Source organism: Saccoglossus kowalevskii, chromosome 1 (genome assembly GCF_978046115.1).
Source record: "Saccoglossus kowalevskii chromosome 1, keSacKowa6.1, whole genome shotgun sequence".
NCBI lineage: Eukaryota > Metazoa > Hemichordata > Enteropneusta > Harrimaniidae > Saccoglossus > Saccoglossus kowalevskii.
In genome coordinates, this window is record NC_140641.1 from 27,361,766 (window position 1) to 27,380,896 (window position 19,131).

A 19,131-nucleotide genomic window follows, 5' to 3' on the forward strand; every position below is an offset into this window, starting at 1 on the left:
GTGTATTCATATGGAGATTGTAAAACACTACAGGTGTATATTCATATGGAGATTGTAAATCACTACAGGTGTATTTATATGGAGATTATAAAACACTACAGGTGTATGCATATGGAGATTGTAAACCACTACAGGTGTATGCATAGGGAGATTATAAAACACTACAGGTGTATGCATATGGAGATTGTAAAACACTACAGGTGTATGCATATGGAGATTGTAAAACACAACAGGTGTATTCATGTGGAGATTGTAAAACACTACAGGTGTATGCATGTGGAGATTGTAAATCACTACAGGTGTATTCATATGGAGATTGTAAAACACTACAGGTGTATGCATATGGAGATTGTAAAACACTACAGGTGTATGCATATGGAGATTGTAAAACACTAGAGGTGTATTCATATGGAGATTGTAAAACACTACAGGTGTATGCATATGGAGATTGTAAAACCCTACAGGTGTATTCATATGAAGATTGTAAAACACTACAGGTATATGCATATGGAGATTGTAAAACACTACAGGTGTATTCATATGGAGATTGTAAAACACTACAGGTGTATTCATATGGAGATTGTAAAACACTACTGGTAAACCTGTAAATGTGCAAATTATGGTTGTAAATCCTATATGTGCATATGTGTAAAGATTTTAACCACTATATGTGTATTCATATGGGGAATACTTCTACCACTGTTTTATTGTGTCGAGTGTATTGTGCTGGACCCAAACTATTTTTCATTGCTGACATTAGTTCAGTCATTCATTACGTAACAGCAGATGTCGCGCGGTCACGTGCTTTGCGTTCGTTTGTTCTGTGTTTTATCGCGAATTCATTTATCACGTGCCTGTCATTGTAACCAATCAGAACAAACATTAGAACACGTGCAGTTCTTGAATAATATGAGTCACAGATATGTTGTATCGTGCCTTACATTTTCACCAATCAAGCGAAGTGTTAGAACACATGGTATCATTGAATAATATGAGCCAAAGATGAGACTTTTAGATGTGGTATCCTGGCACTGTACCCCAGCTTCCTCCGCCTGTTTCTTCGTTTCGCTACAGAAAATAGACACCAGTAAGTAATACGATTCCTGTTCTGCCTACTATAAATTTGCTAATCTAGTCCTTTGAAAAACACCCAATCATGTAAAGACGTCATGTGTCAATACCAAAGATCACTTGAATATTTAATAAATTACATGCTCATATGTGTCAACTGGCGGGTTATTCCAACGCCACAGAATCATTTATGCGTTTGCAACTGTTGTATTTATCGATGTTACATTTCGCTGTTAATACAGATAAAACACCTTGAAACCGGAGTTCTTCCGTTGTTTGACTATAATATCATTCTCTGGCTCCTTTATCGGCGATGGGATGTGTTCTCACCGGAAAACGAATGGATTTGGTGTGCGGTGCTATATAACATCAAAGAAAACTGATAAAACGTTTGATTGTAATTCTGATGCGATCGCAGCAGAAATGCATACTCTGAAATTGCAACTTCTGACAAATTACTCCTTTGTCGGGACGAACTCCCGGGAAGATTATCAGTATATCTCCTGTTGCACACGTTTGCACACTTGCGTGTATCTGGTCAACCCCTAAAATCACGCATACATGTATTCAAATTGAACCCAAACGAACACGATTCAAATGACTTTCCAGAAACAGAAACGAGATTTTATCGCCAAGAGAGACAACCTTAAATGTTTTGAGAAAATGATGCAAACTTTCTCGAATGGCTTGATATCTTGACATATTCGTCAACCAATGCAGGTATTCTGACTTGAGCGAGATGCACTGAAGACGCTGACCCGGCCACGAACTTCCACCAAACGACGAAATGATACAGATAAAACGAACTTCCCACTCTGCCAATGTTAAACTTGCCATTCATTATGTGGTATAGTCAAGCGAAATAGTAAACGGAATCGATTTTATGCAGACAAGATTTGTTAGACTCGAGTGACAATGGCGCCGATTGAATGATGCGAATGTATAATTTAACATTACAAAGGTGACTAATCAACGGGCCACGAATAATTTCGGAGCAGACAATTCGTATAGCAAATGTACTGAAGTTTATTTTCCGTAGCGACGCGAAGAAACAGCCGGGGGAAGCTGGGGTTTCTGGTTAGATCATTTTGCAAGTACGTTGCGCACTAGTATTCAACGTCGTTAGAGAATAGAACCTAGAGAAGCTAGTGAAGAATTATTACATGGTACATATAATATAATAGTACGCATATTACACCTGGTATCAGAACTGACAGATGACAAAAACAAACTCGCAAAACAATACCTGCCATGATGGTCAAATCAGTGAGAGAAAGATGAAGCTCAAAGAAGTGATGCCAAGTGCTCCAATAAACGTCGCTGAGGGCGTCATAGCCTGTGATTGGTGGCCCTTCGGACAATGAATGGATTGCAATTATGTAAATGTGTACAAACGGTTGCGCAGTTATTATAACAGGCTTTGTTTACAGCCTCGATTTCAGTGAAGACGTCCAAACTAATCATAATCGTGCAAATCGAGTGCGTCCCTTGGTGTACGATACTATTTTTTGAAGCTGAAATTAGACACGGACTGGTATGGAAATATAGTCTTAATACTTTCCTTTTCTAGTGAAATTTCAGTCTATGTTATTTATCTTGTTGTAAATGAGTGTATGTACTGTCACGATGCGTCGTGTTCTATAAGGTAGGGGTCCCACATTACGTAATCATCTCGTGTTAGAGAAAAAAAAAATAACATGAAATTGAAAGCGCGCACGATGGATGTGGCGTTTTGCCATCTTCGCGTCTTTAGGATCATATCATTATGATCTATAATTAGGAACTGGGTGTCCATTACACCTTCAAGCGCAGTGCATCATGGTCAGCTCTGCGTTGATCTGACAATAAATGAAGTTATAACACATATACATTATATTTTTGTGAAATATACTTTATTGTATTCGGAGGCACATGCAATTCACATTCGGAATATCCAACAAATATCGAACAACACAATATGCACACACTCAATGAGTCAGCTGATAAGAACAAACATGGTTGCAAACGTCTGGGGAACGCGTGTGGTTATATGTTAATGTGCTTTATTACTGTTCGCTGCGCATGCGCTAGTTCTGACTAAAATCCAATCAAATTCCACCACACACTTATGCTAATGTTTCGTCACAGCGATCGGGCGGAATGATTAAATACCGCAGTTTTGTATGCGGTCTTCAAAAATTGTGTTATTGTTATTATTTGATTAGTTGCTTTAAGGAAAACAATATATTAATTCGCAGGATATACAGTTTACTGGGGCTGTGTGCTATTCGATTCGTCGATATCGTCATTTTCCTCGTCTTTCAGAGAGTTCAGTTCCTTTGGTTGTTGTACTTTGCTCGCCGATATGGGGCGTGTGTCATCAGATTCGACTTCACTGTCTTGTGCAACAACAAGGTTGTTTTCGCTCTGATTATTTTTCGGTTTATTTTCGATCTTGTCTCCAATATTATCTATATTTGCATTTTCAGTGGATAAATCGACGTTTCGAGATTCGTGATTAGATTTTGGTTTTTCTTCAAATCCACTGTCGATGGAGACACTCTCTTGAATGAGATTTCCCATTTGATTGTCCGACACTGGCAGAGATTGTCCGATTGTCGTTACGGCTTCGATGTCGCATTTCGTTACCCTGTTCGTTTCGCCAGGACTACTAATTAGTTTCCGTTCCGCGCCATGATTGTCATTATTGTCGCATGACACAGATTTTTCATTCGACTCAGTTACTTTATTTGTCTCCCGGAAACTTTCATCTACGACGGGCTCAGCTTGTTGTTCAAGTTCAGCAACTTCATTTATCGCAGCTCGCATATTTTCTTTTGTTTCTACGACTTCGGTTGGTGGACCCTCTTCTGTCTGGTTGTTATGGGGATTTTCTCCGATATCATTTTCTTCTTCTTTACAGTTATCGTCGCCATCGTCCCGTTTTACTATAGTTCGTTCTTTCTCTTTATCGACGGATTGGGTTGTTTCTTCGTCGTGTTTGGGCAAGTCCGGCCGATTCTCTTGTTCCATGACCAGCTCATTTTTTTTATTTGTTGAACTTTTCTCAATTCTCGGTATTTCGTTACCACTGGCTTCATTTGTGATAGCTTCACGACTTTCTTTGTTGCTCTCGTCGTCCACCGATATCATTACTTCATTATTTTCAGTGTGCGGGCTCCCTTCAATTTCCGTCTCTGTGGCGAATTCACCAATCGGAATACGCGCACTATGGTTCATAACTTCCTCATCTTGCCCCTCGGTTTCATGCTCCAGATGAGATAAGTTTTCTTTAGTTAGAAGGATCTTCTCGTAGTCTACGCTAGGAAACCTTCCCTTTCCATATATCTCTAAAAATGACTTCTGTCTCCTTGTCGGTGGTACATGAATACTCACTGAAATAAAAACAAACATGAATATATTAATTTCAATATGTTTTGCAGTACTCTACTAGCATCATGATTTTTACTCAAACTTGATTAAACTTATAATAGAAATTTCGGTCGATTAATTGGAGATAAACCGTACACCAGTTTTCACATAGATTTTTTTTTAATTTGAACATCCATATATATATGCCGAGTGATTCTGCTTCTACAAATTAAATTTACGCTGTGGTGTTCTGCCGTACCTTCACATGTGTTCTCAGACTCCCTTGGGCTATTCGTATATTTTCCTTTCGACGCTCGTACGGTGTGTTCTCCTGTCGATTTTCTACTCGTGATCAGCGGTTCTAGTCTTCTTGGCGTGTATGACGGGGTTACCGAGTCTGCTGACTGCCATATCAGTCGTTGCCCTACTTCTATGCGTTCGGTCTGTGGTCGTGGAGTTAATGCCTCCTTCTGGATTTTGTGCATCGCTTTCAGACTCTGAAATTGGACAAATAGTTAAAAAATTAGACATTTATAATGTACTGGTATAAATTAAATATCAGTTTCTTTGTAATACTATATACAGTAAATGTATAGCGTAAACACCATGAATACAACGCAATGACCCAATCAGATGTTGACTGTACCTTGTAACTGGTGTTTCCATCCACATTTTTAACTGCGTTCGTAAGATAAGTAGCAGTAGCATATAGCTCCTTCACGTTGTGTCTGGGTGTTCCAAACTGTGAGGGCGCATGCAGAACTTTATACATCGGTATCATCCGCACGGGATTTGTTCGAAAAGGTCTCGGGAATTTCGGTACGTAGAGTTCCGGTCCGTCGTCTTCTTGGTACTTTATCTAAAAGACATATAATAAGAAAAACAAGAAGTAAACAAATGACAAATGGATTTATGGAACGACCATTTGTTTCTCGAGATATCGCAAAATGGCCGCCGAAATCTCGTTGGGAGCGAGAGAACCACGAGATTTGTTTTTGCCTCTTATCATCGTGACCACTGTTCCAACAATCATTGTTACATAGATCAGCATTGTTACACAGGAAATGGCGGCAAAAACAAGTCTTGTGACGCTCCCCCTCTTAACGAGATATCGGCGACCATTTGCATAGAAGGTGTGTTATCGATGGAAGATGATATTGTATACCTTATCGATGGCGTTCGTAATTTTCACGTGTTCATGGTCTTTCCATAACCTTTTGGCACTTTTTGCATTTCGGCCAACCGCTATCTTTGGCAGTGCTATTTTACGAGGTGGCTGTTCTAATCGGTTAGACGATTCAAAATAATATGCCTGTGAAATATAACCACTGAATAAAATTACTGACACACTTTTATTAAAGGGAACCTCAATCCAAACAACATGATGACCTCTAAAGAAAAAGCTCCACAAATGTAAGAGAATGCAATTTACACTTTTTTAATATCACTTTTCATTCTCTAGTTATTCCACTTTTCATCAGTAATACGTAGTCAGCCATCTTGATTTTCAAGCAAAGGATTATGGGTAAAGTATGACATCATAGAATCTGTTGTCAGAAATTGAGAAAATGATTTTATCTATAACTTTAAAAGTTGAACTTCAAATTGGCTGAAAGTTTAGAAATTGGTAACATACATGTACTGGTGCCATCCATGCTTATAAAATAGTTGTCATGGAAACAGAACTGAAAATATTAATTTTTATGTTTTTCTACCAAATGCTAAAATTTCCTTATATTGTATACAATATACCAACGTGAGCAGGTTATATAGGTGATATATCACATGTTGAGCACAAAAAGGGGACAGAAAAGTGACATTCTATATTTCACAACTAAAATATTGATTTTTATTTTTTTAACGTTTTTAACAATATCTTCACTTTATGTGTATTTGTAAAATTCCAATTTCCATTACTATAATTATATACATGAGTAATATGCACAACAAAAATTTGAACTAATTCGCATCAGTATTTCTCATGTTATAGAAGAAATAATTTTCTCAATTTCTGACAACAGATTCTATGATGTCATACTTTACCCATAATCCTTTGCTTGAGAATCAAGATGGCTGACTACATAATAACGATGAAAAGTTGAATATCTAGAGAATGAAAACTGATATAAAAAAAGTGTAAATTGCATTCTCCTACATTTGTGGAGCTTTTTCTTTAGGGGTCATTATGTTGTTTGGATTGAGGTTCCCTTAAGGCTCCTTTTCGCGACCCATGTACGAGATGCCTTATTAATGAGTTTATTGGGGGACATATATGTATATATATATTTGTATGTATATTTTTGAGGAGCTTTTAATAAATGTTACCCCATCGATTGATATCCCCAAACACGTGCATTGGTAGCCGAGTTGACGGCAATAAGTCGAATGTTTGTTTCCGTTGCCTCGTGACACTTGTATTCATATATTGATGAAGGGCGGTGGTCTTCGCTTTCGGCGATCCTGCTGACATTTCAAAATTACAGACTCTCTGTATTGTAACTATATGAACTTTCTTGGCCCTCTATCGCGTTACATTTTAAAGGTAAACACACCCTGAGACGTCGAAAAATGTCACCTGGGTATTAAATAGGACGTTAACAATCAGTAGAAACGATCTATTTCATATCGATTTCATATCGATCGAATGCCACGTTTCGGATATCAACAATTAAGCAACACGCACCGAAAGAGTGAGTTTGTGCGAAAGAAATTGTAGACGAGCTCACTTCAAAATGAAAAGAAAAGACTATAATACAAACAAATAATTTGATATGGTTAACTTACTCTATTTATGTAGAAATCGTCCGCCATATTGAACTTTGCTAGAAGTCTTGTAAATGTGTGTTGTTGTAAATTTGGTTACCGCTGATCAGGTTACATCTCGTGGCTCTAGAATAAACAGCCTGTGGGAAAACAATAAAAGAAACATTATACCATATCATTCGCTATTATGGAATCGTGTTGTAATCAAGTTTAGATTGCTAGGCCTGCACGTGAAACGAAATAAATGACATCAATTACAAAAAAAAAACAAAAAAACTTTGATTTATTGTTGGTTTACTTTCTGAGAATAAATCTTTCACCTTAGAATGCATAGTATGACATTAATATGCAAAGTTTAAAATATTGCGTGTCATCAACTAAGGAGTCACCTTGGCTTTTATGTATCAAATGTACTATTCTCACTTTACTAACTTCACTAGAATTAGTGTGCACTTCAACGCACAACAAATCCGTGTACCAGACTGTTACGCGTTCATTCGGGTACCCTCGATTTGTATAAGTTCCACTGTTTTGTCATTTAATTGTGAAAGTTCACGCTGGCTCACAAGGAACAAAGGACTATCTTAATAATTATAAATTGGTTCATATATAATGTGTCCAATTTGCATTCACCCGATACGTTGAAATAGTTCACTTCATAGATCGACGTGGATTGTTGAATTTTACCATGAAATTTAATTGCTGAATTAAAAATGCTAGATTACAAGAGTTTTAATTCAGCATAAACCGCATAATCGGGCATATGAATGACATGCAGGGTGTTTATAATCCATATTTTGTTTTCCGTACTACCCCCACCACACCTCATCCCATCATTTCATAGTTATGGCGTGGGTTCAGGCTGGGATCACTCAGATGCCCCGTGTTAGTACATCTTTGAAAAGTATATGGATACCCCCCCCCCGTCAATTCATGTTTCTGTATGAAGAAGCCTGGCATTATTGATATATGTTATGCAAGCGTGTGTTGTGGCTTAAACCAAACACTGTCTATACTAACGATGAATACGCAAATCGCATTATCATGACAACACTCTGACGTATTCTACAGAGAATGCAATTAAAACAAATGATGGAAGCTCTTATTAAATAGGTCCAGAACGTTGGTTTTAATTTCTTCATTTGCCACGAGTCGATTTTTACAGGCACGATTGCTTATTGACCGACCAGATTCATTGTTACATGAATATTACAGCGTACCGAGATCAATAACATTGTAATAATATATTACTCTTGTTTAAACTCTGATTGATGAAGAAATCCATACCCATCGAATAACTTGATTGGTATAAAACCACCCATGCGATTGGTCGTGGCGTGTTTCCACCGTGACAAAGCACTGTGTTTGGTAGCAAAGCTAAATGCACACCCAAACCAGGACACTTGGACTTGCTTGGACACAACTACGTAATATTAGAGCGAATCTGACGCAATCCGGACTCGACCCAAATACAGTACACCAGTAATTCACCATGACAGTTACCTCGTTTTCTCGACAGTAATTAATTGGAAGCCAACAGCTCGAGCCAGCAAAAATGACGCGTTCAGTTCGAAACGGCTCCTCGGGTTTGAACTCCCATAGGACTGAGCTCTGACATGACCCGGGGACATGACCCCACGTCACCGTCTAAACGAGAAACCCCCGTCAAGGGCGTTGTTTCAAACAACTCTAAACTATTCTGACCGAACTTCGGACCCTGGCACGTTTGGCGACAACCGTATAAGCGCACAAGAAATAATCTCCTCTTAGTTGGTAGAGGGGCGATAGGTCGGCTCCGATAAAATTATGCCATGGAAACCTACAAGTGGTTGGACTGTGGGTTATCTGAATTTTGTTTTATTTACAGATATTAAGTGCAATTGCTCAGTATTTAATCTTGATAATTAGATGGGCCTTTAAAGTGTCAACAATGTGATAAAATAAGAATATATTTTATATGCTATATATTGCCATGACAAATCTGTGTAATATGTTGTCGACGCAGTTCTGAGTTCTGGGTTATCTTCTAGTTAAATATTAGTTGAATAATGAATTGAACTGAACAAAACAATAAACTAACATGTAATAGTAATGTCCATGACAATTGGAAATTAGGTTGACAAACCTTGATTTGTATTTTTTATAATTACTTTGATATAGATTGAACCTTATGAATGTCAAAGTCAACTTTTTCCACTTTTCACAAAATATACTCACATAAGTTGTTTCCGCAAATCTGATCAATACTGTAAAATGACAATTTTCACTGGGTTTAAATTTCGCTGATTTACTATTTCAGGCATAATCTGTGGGTTTCAAAATCGCTGTTCTATCATTCAGGAAATGTATTCTATGCTCAATTTCACATATTCACTAGGTTTTAATTTAGCGCATTTTCCAGTCAGCGAAATAAGCAAAATTAAACCCAGTGAATAATTAACCCCTTTACAGTACAACAGAAATAATATACAGAAAATTACACAGAAATGTGCAAACTATTGAACTATCAACGGGAAAAACAGAACGCCCTGTACAATTTGACCGTAAGTACATACTGATGAACTTGATGTTCTCAAATGCAGATGATGTAATATATAACAAGTGATTAATGACAACTTACATCGACTGCAACGTGTTGTTGCTGAGTTCACCCAAGACAGATAAATAAAACACTGCACACATGATATAATATCGAGAGAAATCAATGGTTACCATGACGGTGTTGTAAATGGGATTGGAATCGGATTGTAGGGAGTTACCATTCGAAACGGCGGGGTGTAAATATGGACGAGCTAAATCGGTCATGCTGCATCTGATGGCCAGGCTGATTTAGAGAGTCCGACTTTCCGACCGTCCCATTCCCCCGTCCGATCGACCGTGTCATTCCCCGCTCCCCCATTACCCTCGTTACTCACACACATTAATATGCAGCTCATATTACACACAGACATGTTCGTCCACTGAAATAGTTTTACTTTCTTTTTTGAATTGGATCATATAACCCACAATAGATTGTAGAGTCTATAATTGAACGATCACTTTTCAAATATATTTTTGTTACTTATAGTTTTTATTCCGCGTGTGTCTGCTACGTTTGAATTTTGGCCGTCACCATGTGAATATATAGTGGTGAAGTTGTGGTACAACGTCGCACACCCTATTTCCCTCGTTCACAATAAACCCAAGTGTATAATTATCTGCGAAGAAGGCCAACTCCCTTCTTTCTATAGTGGATTAGTTCGTTGTGACAGGATACTAAGCTTATAATCTTTGCTATACGTCAATTTAAAAAAGAAAAACCATGGCGACAAATTATAATCGTATTCAGTATTGTACGTTGTAGCCATAGTAACGTTAAAGTCCGAAGAATGTGTTTTTGTGCGGCTTTATTTTATTTCACAGTGACTGCTGATAATGTACACTTTTACGCGTTTTCTCTTATATCACGTTATTTCTCGCGTATGTATTACATTTAGTTTTAGTCTCGAGTGCGAAAAAAGAGGGACTGGGGTTCACAATTTTACATCACCGCCACAGACAAAAAATTCTCTGATAATCACAGAATAACCATATTAATATTGGAAATCATTATTATCATACAGCGCCGTAAATTAGACTGGGTGATGTCGGTGAAAGGATTGCCCCTACACTCAAAAATATACTACTACTAACAAGCTTTTCCACTTTGCCGAATTGTGTTCATATACGGTGTTCTAATATAAGACATATGACTGGACTACGAGCAGTGTCATCAATATGAATATGAGGAACTTCAAGACTCGACATCGCATGGTCGAGTTCAGTAGATAACTGGACTAGATTTGCACTACCAAAGTACAGGTACATATCAAACTGATTGAACTAGTGGGGTCGTGTTATCAAATCAATAAAGACAAATACACACCCTGGTTAGTAGTTTTATTCTCTGTTGTACAAATGGCTCACTTCAATTAGTAGTTGTTCATAAACGAAGCATTGTACTTTGTGAGAATGTTCACGGCATTACGGCTGCTGTTTGTTTGATTTGCGCAATACAAAAAATAAAACCTCAACAACACCAATATGCATGTACTTATTTTATATTTGCTATGCAAAGCATCCTCTTCAATATGCGTCCTTTCTATTTACGGGAGTAAACAGCGGTATCGATGCGACCTTACAAAACACACATAACAAGGATTTGTGGACGATCTTTCGAGTTTAGTAATTATTGACACACATAGCCCATAATACAATGCGACAGTGACTTCATTGTGAAGATCTCATCTCTACTCCAGATATTCCGTTGAAAAACAAGTATCCAAATGGTCACGGTCCGAAGGGACGGGTAACTGCGAGTCCGCGCGCGGTTGTCAGAAAAAAACACTGTACACCAGTGTTTTACAAGCACGCTCTCCAGATTCAAGTACTAGTACTTTATGGTGACACAGTTCTTGTTGGCCTGTTTCGGGACAATAGATTAAGTGCGGATTTATTGTAGGTCACAGACACATATAAGAACGTTTCATCTGGACAACAAGAATGCTATGTAACGCACCATAATTTAAAGTACACTCAACGCCACTTTTAAAGGGCCGCGGCGGTGGTCGTCGCCAGCGCGTGTTCGAATTTCACGTAAACAAACAATGTATTTTACAATTTCATAACAATGAAATAGACGTAATCTTGAATCATGAAATAAGTTAGCCAAGGCGCATACAGCCTGAAGAGGGCGTAATGTCGCCGACAGAGGGCATATTTATACCCATTTCGCCCAATATAGTGTACAATTGGTTATCAATGTACCATCTACACATAATACGGTGCAATAAATCTTTCAACAAATATAAATACTGCATGCCAATGATATTACGCAAGAATGGGTGCTTCGTACAATTTGGTGTCAGGTCAGGGAATGCGTAGCCAGATTTGCCCATCTTTAATGGAATTACATGATTTTGAATAGTAGCATACAGTACATAACCTGACCTGAGTGATGCTTTCACGCCATATCGTCACGGTATTACTCCACAATTTCACAAAACTTTATTTCTTGAACGTTAATTAATCTCAGACGAGTCTATGTGCTATGTGCGGGTGGCGTATAGCATTGATTCGACTTGTCATTACTAAGACCCAACCTATCCCATTCCACGTGACTGAAGTGATCATTAAGATGACGGTTCTCTCCTGTCACATTCTGTTCACTTAGCAAAGAAACGTAATGGGTGGAAGTGTTTAGAAAGAGCCCATGACTGTTGTCTGACATACACTAACAATAATAACTGACTGGATCTTCTTTATACGGTTCATTGGCTACTGCTCTGTCTCGATAATACAATGCCACCAACAATCTGAATAATAGAGCACTATATTACTTCAGGGGTCGGTATATATACTGGCGTCCTTAGCAACGCCCAGGTGCATACAAGAAATCGGTATGAACGGGTCGGGGGGAAATAGATCGTACAGCGCAGAGTTGCCGCGACGTGGTGGAATGTGTCAATTTCGGGTTCGCAGTGTAATCAATTTCGCGCTGGTATAAATCAGGTCGTTATTAGTGGAGGCATTTGCGTACACACTGCGTCCAGCACAACATAATAGGGGAGATAATGAGATTGAAACAAAAGGATAACATGGTTAATTACGAGTGAGGCGGTCAATAGGGTTCATAAAATATTAATGGCGCGACGGATAGTATCATAGTGCTACATTAAAGTGGCCCAGTCTGGCGAAACATTACCGTACTGTCATATAAAGTACAGCATATTCGGCTCGTTCACCTGTGTGGTATCAAATGACGACTGACACAGTACGACCCAGCGTACACCAAAGTGGCCATGGGTGACCCAACATGCATGTGTATACACTCGGCGCTTGAACGCGCGACACATTGGCGATAACTGGATGCGGAATATCGTACTTACAAATCCGTAACACAACGCGAAAACTAGTACAGATAACGGGAGTGTAACACCGATGAGTGGACAAACTGAAAACCACGAACAAACGTATAAACAGTGCAGACAATACGTGGAGTGACTGTAGTCAAACTAACCCCTTAACTACTGGACAATAACACATTAAACCATACCTGCTATCGCCAAACACACGGCGGTTTCTATCATGGGTAGGGACCTCGTAGATATGGGCCGATGTAGAATAATAGTTGTTGTTAATAGAAGGTGTTGGTTAACCTGGAAACGCTGGGTGGTTTCTAAAACGCGGCTTTCGGCACTCGGTAAATCCCGAATACCAAACTGTATATACTTGGCCAGCTCGTATAGGGTGGCGTATGCCAAGAATGTACAACAATAGCGCCTTCATATACTCGCATATGAAGTGGGCGCTGTCACGGAATCCCGTAATCGTGGGAAAAACTGGGGTTGTCAGCCAGTTTATTAATCGCCAAAAAGAGCACACGATACTGTGTGTTTACACTTCCAGCAAGCGAGTTATGAACGGTTACCAAGTACGGCGGGTAAAACATTGTGTAGAGATGTAAACTAACTTTAAAAAAAAAACTTACCGATACGAACCACTGGCATATATTCCGCTGTCGAATGTGCACTAGCGACACAACGCGTGAATTCTCGACTCCGCTTACAACTAATCAGTAGAAAAGATCGGCAGCAATTGGTACGTTTATCCTTAAAAGTGGAGGCCGTCGATCTAATGTATAAATCACACACCTTGTTCCAAGTTGCTGACCAAGGTCCCATAATAACAGTTGTATCCACCCAATAAATTTAGCAATCAATCATGATGTTGATCTATTTATCACACCACCGATAAAATAAACAGTTTATTGATTGGCGTGTTTTATGGGTACCTTTACAGTGACACTTAACCTTATATAAACTAAAAATTCGAGACGCAGTGTTACACCGGTGAACGAGCGATGGCGCTCTGCATATGTTCCGTTCTCCCCACTCGCAATTATTTAATTACAGAACAATGCATGTTAATTTTATTTTAACTAGCATGCTACTTTAGCTGATTTAGAATGTGGCGTATCTTAAAAGAACTCCCATACTCTCAATGGAATTGTTGACACTTATCTAAATCCAGATTATGTTGATCATTGCATCGATCTAGATTATCTAGGACGGCATGTAGCTATTTCAAGGTGTTTCAGTTGACAGAATGTCATCTGAAACTTTGAACTTGCATCAATCATTCGCCACATGTTATCACTACAGCAAATGGTTGGGCACTTGTCCTCGTATATCACTATAGCAACGACCGTTGATAGGAGCGAAACAGTAAACATGAAATGAAACTATAATCCACCAAAAATGATAATAAATATAATTCAAATAATTTAATTTGAATAATCTATAATAGAAAATATAGTTGCTGTATTATCAGCTTTAATCAACATGTCCCTTTCTGCGTTTTTTTTTTTTGGGGGGGTGCTGATTACGAATATGTCATTGATTAAGCTGTAATGAATAACATAACACGCCATAGCATTTTCACAGAAAATGCCATTTCAAACGTTTGGCTATTTTGGATTTATTGCATTATTATATTTTTTGTACAAACAATATTTTAAACTTCAAACCATTTGAAAAAAAACGTTCAGAAAATTGTTTGACACTCACATTTCGTGGTTCAAAATATTTGCATAAAAAGATATAACCACAAATTTCCGGTAACTTTTAAAAATACATGGAAGTAGTTTTCCATAATGAATTAGTTCTTACTCAGAAATTTTGAGAATTTAGCTATAAGTTAAAACATTAATTTACCCTGGAAAAATCCTTAACTAGTGACATCACATCACTGATGGATTAAATTAAAAAGAAACACGAATTGTTTCTTAACTTTGGAAGAGAAGTTTTAGTCAAACATGGCTTTATCTACAAGCCTCTTTCCCGCCACTAGCAAACATGGCCGACAAGTAACAAGTTGTCTTCTCTCTGTGCCTAGTTTGTAAATTTTGTCTTTAATAAATCTTCCGCCCCATAACTTCAAATGGTCGGTCTCTTATATAACGGCTATATATAACGTATATATAACGTATATGCTATGCATATGCTTTCAATGTCCACATTTCAGAAAATTCTTTTACAAATTGACACTAATAATACAAGAAATGTTTTATTGAAAATAAAAATCAAATCAAAATAAAAAAAGTGTGTATAGAAGCTATGGCAATCCGACTAGAAGCTGTTTTTGAAATTCAATCTTCAAAAAATCATGATATTTGTAATTACATTCTGAATATTTCAAATAATACTGGTCCAATGTCAATGTATATTATACAGTCATATTCAACAAATCTAACTGATTAGTTTGATATATCAAATGTTGGTTTTTTGTTACTATTAATATTTATACTATACCGGTGTTGGTATTTTTAATTGCCACTACTGTCATTGTTAGTTCAAGGGCGATGAAATACCACGGTGAATACAAGGAGTTCTTCAACGGAACAATGGGACGAACGATGTATCCACCAAAGAGAAAGGCCATCATACCATTTATATTGTAATGACGAACATCCGAAAGACTGGATCCTGTGTTTTAGCCAGTGAAACATTAATTGAGCAGCCCAAATATTTATGTACAATGTTTTGGGTTAAAATCATAGAAATATAGTAATATTGTTTTGTACATTCAGTCTCGTGTGAGTTACAGTATTAGAACCTTTTCTATGCCAATTTCTTTTTGACTAGTAATTGTTAAAGCGACAATAAATGTGATTTTGAACAATTTTTGTTTTTATATAACCACATAAAGATGGCCAAATTCTACCGAAATATTGTTTTCGACACAACTGCACAAAAGAATAATAACACATAAAATGCGACGTTAAAAAGAAAGGGCCGGGAAGTAGCCATTTCGTTGAAATAGGTCACGTGGCGGGAACCGTAGACAAATATGACATTTCGGTCAAGGCCCCGATAAATTGTCAGTTTGTACCGTAATTCACGAGGTTCGCTTCACAAAATTGGATTTCAATAGATGGCGCCAGCTGGAAAACTGGACGCAACCGCGCGGTCACCTGCAAGTGATTTTACGTACAACGTCGATGTATACAACGTATCATATGCGTTTAATGTCCGCATTTCAGAGAAAGACTTTACAAATTGACACTAATGACACAAGAAATGTTTCATTAAAAATATAAATCGGAGGAAAGGATCAATAGTTACAACCATTGCAGCTAAATCCTAAAATGATGAGTTGTGCGCTTGTCGGGTTCATAGTTGAGGATGTTCGGGTTAAAGGTTATATATGGTCACCTGACCGTTAACAAACATGGCCGCCAAGCAACGTTCAGCCGCAGGTTTTGACCCAGTTGTAGGCAGTACATTAATGTACACGGGTGCTGTACTGGGATATGGCTTTGGGTTTTTCATCAGTGGAATCCACGATCTTGAAGTTCCATTCCTGGGGATGCCTTTTATCGACAACTACCGAGAAACTTACGACCCTATCAACGACACCGGAGTCGGCTTCTCTTTGTTTTCCCTGTTCTTTTGTGGACACTTTGCCAAACGAATCCTGGAAGTATTGTTTGTACACAGATATAACCATATTATGCCCGCTCTGGAGCTTTTAGGCGGAGTTATATACTACACCGTATTTTCGATAGGCATCGCAGCCTCGCTTCGTGTCTACATCAGTGATCAAAACGTAGATTTTAAGTTACTTTCACTGGGCGCGTGTATTTTTATTGTTGGTGAAATCGGCAACGGAGTCTCCCACTATCAGCTGCGTCTCCTCAGAGACCCCAGGCTTCAACGTAAAGACGACGATACGAATGCGAGAAACAGACCTATACCAGTTGGATGGATTTTCGAATACGTTTCCTGTCCTCATTATTTCTTCGAGATCGTATCATGGCTTGGTTTCTTCGTGGCTGTTGGCACTATACCGGTGTTGGTATTTTTAATTGCCACTACTGTCATTGTTAGTTCGAAGGCGCTGAAATACCACGGTGAATACAAGGAGTTCTTCAACGGAACAATGGGACGAAAGATGTATCCACCAAAGAGAAAGGCCATCATACCATTTATATTGTAATGACGAACATCTGAAAGACTGGATCCTGTGCTTTAGCAATCTAATATTTATGTACAATGTTTTTGGTTAAAATCATAGCCATATTGTAATATATGGTGGTCAATATTTCGAGAAACAGTGAGATAATACTTGGGGAAACAGTGAGATAATAATATCCCCCCCCCCCCCAGTGATGGTCAATATTTTGGGAACCAGTGATGGTCAATATTTCGAGAAACAGTGAGATAATATTTTCTCACCAGTGATGGTCGATACTACAAAATAATTTTCATTTTTTCTATTTTGAATAATTAAATGTAAAATAATTATAATATCCACTATAGTGGATCACTTGCAAAAACACGCCCTCCCTGACAATTAGAAATATCTTCATTATTTTGCAACCCATTTCTATTTTTTTTTCAAAATAAAGCATAAGATTTTTCCCAACAATGTCTCTGTAATTATATGCATCCATCTTCAACCCTTTCTTATATGTAAGTGGAACAGTCATTTCCCTAAAACAGCTACACTCACAATGAGGTAATATTTGTTCTTATGTGTAAGTCCCATAAATTAGAGTCTAAATAACATCGTTATGAATTCAACATTTCTTTTTTGTTTTTTTGCAACGCGCGTTCATTTTGCCGAATTTTCACCACAGGGTTTTGGGAAAAAAAATAAACTATTACTGGCAGTGTAAAGTGTGAGTTAACCTAGACACAAGTTTGGGTATAGCTTACAAGCGCTTTGCTTTTTAATTATTGAATTTCCATCAAACAAACAGTAAATACAGCTTATATGATGTTTCATTTGGGCCTTTATTAAAGCCATTACACCAAAATATTAAAACTGTAATACATTTGAACGTTACATTTTTCAAATTAAATATTACGAAGAAACCAATGACTGAACAATGTCATATGTTCTTTGGTGAAATTTACAGTATTGCCATTTTTGCAGACTGCTAACACACAAAATGCATTGTGAAACATGTGTAGCACCTGTTTTCGACTTGAAAGTAGGCATGTATACGTTGTGATGGCAATAATTCATTAGGATCCCCGGGCCCTCACCTATCCGACATTCAGTGCCAAACACATTCAATGATATATCAGTCAGGGTTATTGAAACACCAGGCAAAGTCAGTATTAGCGATGAGGGGGCAAATGTACGTTGAAAGATAAGGGTTAAAGAATTTCGATAATGATATCTATAAATTTGATAATGTATAAACGAGAATATTATTAGATAAAAGACCTTGAATGTAGTGATGTGAATGTGCTGAATCATATTGACAAGGAAGAAATCATTGCCAACCATAGATCATTTATTATATTTATACCAACCATGGTTGGTAACTTCCCCAGCCTGTACTGGGTTTCTAAATTACACAAAACAGCACCATTGCTGGTTCTTCCACATGTACAGTACTATGAGTACATTGTAAAAAATATTGATAACTATACTATCTGCAGTTAAGGATGGACTGGCAAGATATTATGATACCGTTTCAAGGAGTGGTATCAAACATATGTGGATATTGCATCTTATTATACCTCATTACCCTACCAGCCAATCGGATTCGTGCAATTAGCGGTCGATATATTTGCATATTGATTTCCAGTGGTCAAGGGCGTAATATTCTGCAGATAAAAACAACTGTAACATTATCTGCTCAACAAAGAGTTATGTTCTATGTGAATAATTTTAACCGGGAGACAACCATCAAACAACACGACTGCAACGGTCGATTGGTCCAAACGTAGTCACCGCACTGTGTTCGTAGCTAATGCTGATAACTTAATTTCGCACATGTTTTAGAATTTGTTGGCATCAAGGTTTTTACTCTATGTGTCTAGTACATACATCTGTGTTGCATTGAATTGTTCATTTAACCGGAAATGTGTTGTTATATTTCGTTTTACTAGTTATTATGGAATATAAATA

At 37.8% G+C, this 19,131-nt stretch overlaps 2 protein-coding genes across 4 annotated transcripts; one reads left to right on the forward strand and one right to left on the reverse strand.

The window, feature by feature from the left end:
* Positions 1-2,941: 2,941 nt before the first annotated feature.
* On the reverse strand, positions 2,942-13,842 carry LOC102803036 (uncharacterized). 3 transcript variants are annotated; one of them, XM_085500207.1, is made up of 6 exons: positions 13,694-13,842; positions 7,207-7,325; positions 5,588-5,734; positions 5,069-5,281; positions 4,682-4,919; positions 2,942-4,445 (listed from the first exon to the last, which is right to left on the reverse strand). In XM_085500207.1, the coding sequence occupies exons 2-6, from the start codon at positions 7,231-7,233 to the stop codon at positions 3,319-3,321; spliced, it is 1,752 nt and encodes a 583-aa protein (XP_085356333.1). In that variant the 5' UTR covers positions 7,234-7,325; positions 13,694-13,842; the 3' UTR covers positions 2,942-3,318. The 3 variants fall into 3 exon arrangements, with proteins under 3 accessions (XP_085356333.1, XP_006823408.1, XP_085356324.1); XM_006823345.3 differs by lacking the exon at positions 13,694-13,842 and adding an exon at positions 13,259-13,461; XM_085500198.1 differs by lacking the exon at positions 13,694-13,842 and adding an exon at positions 8,689-8,775.
* Positions 13,843-16,433: 2,591 nt separating this feature from the next.
* Positions 16,434-17,634, forward strand: LOC102804355 (very-long-chain enoyl-CoA reductase-like). The gene has a single exon (XM_006823352.3). It carries the CDS (start codon positions 16,435-16,437, stop codon positions 17,200-17,202), a length of 768 nt encoding a protein of 255 aa, XP_006823415.1. The 5' UTR covers position 16,434; the 3' UTR covers positions 17,203-17,634.
* Positions 17,635-19,131: the final 1,497 nt, after the last annotated feature.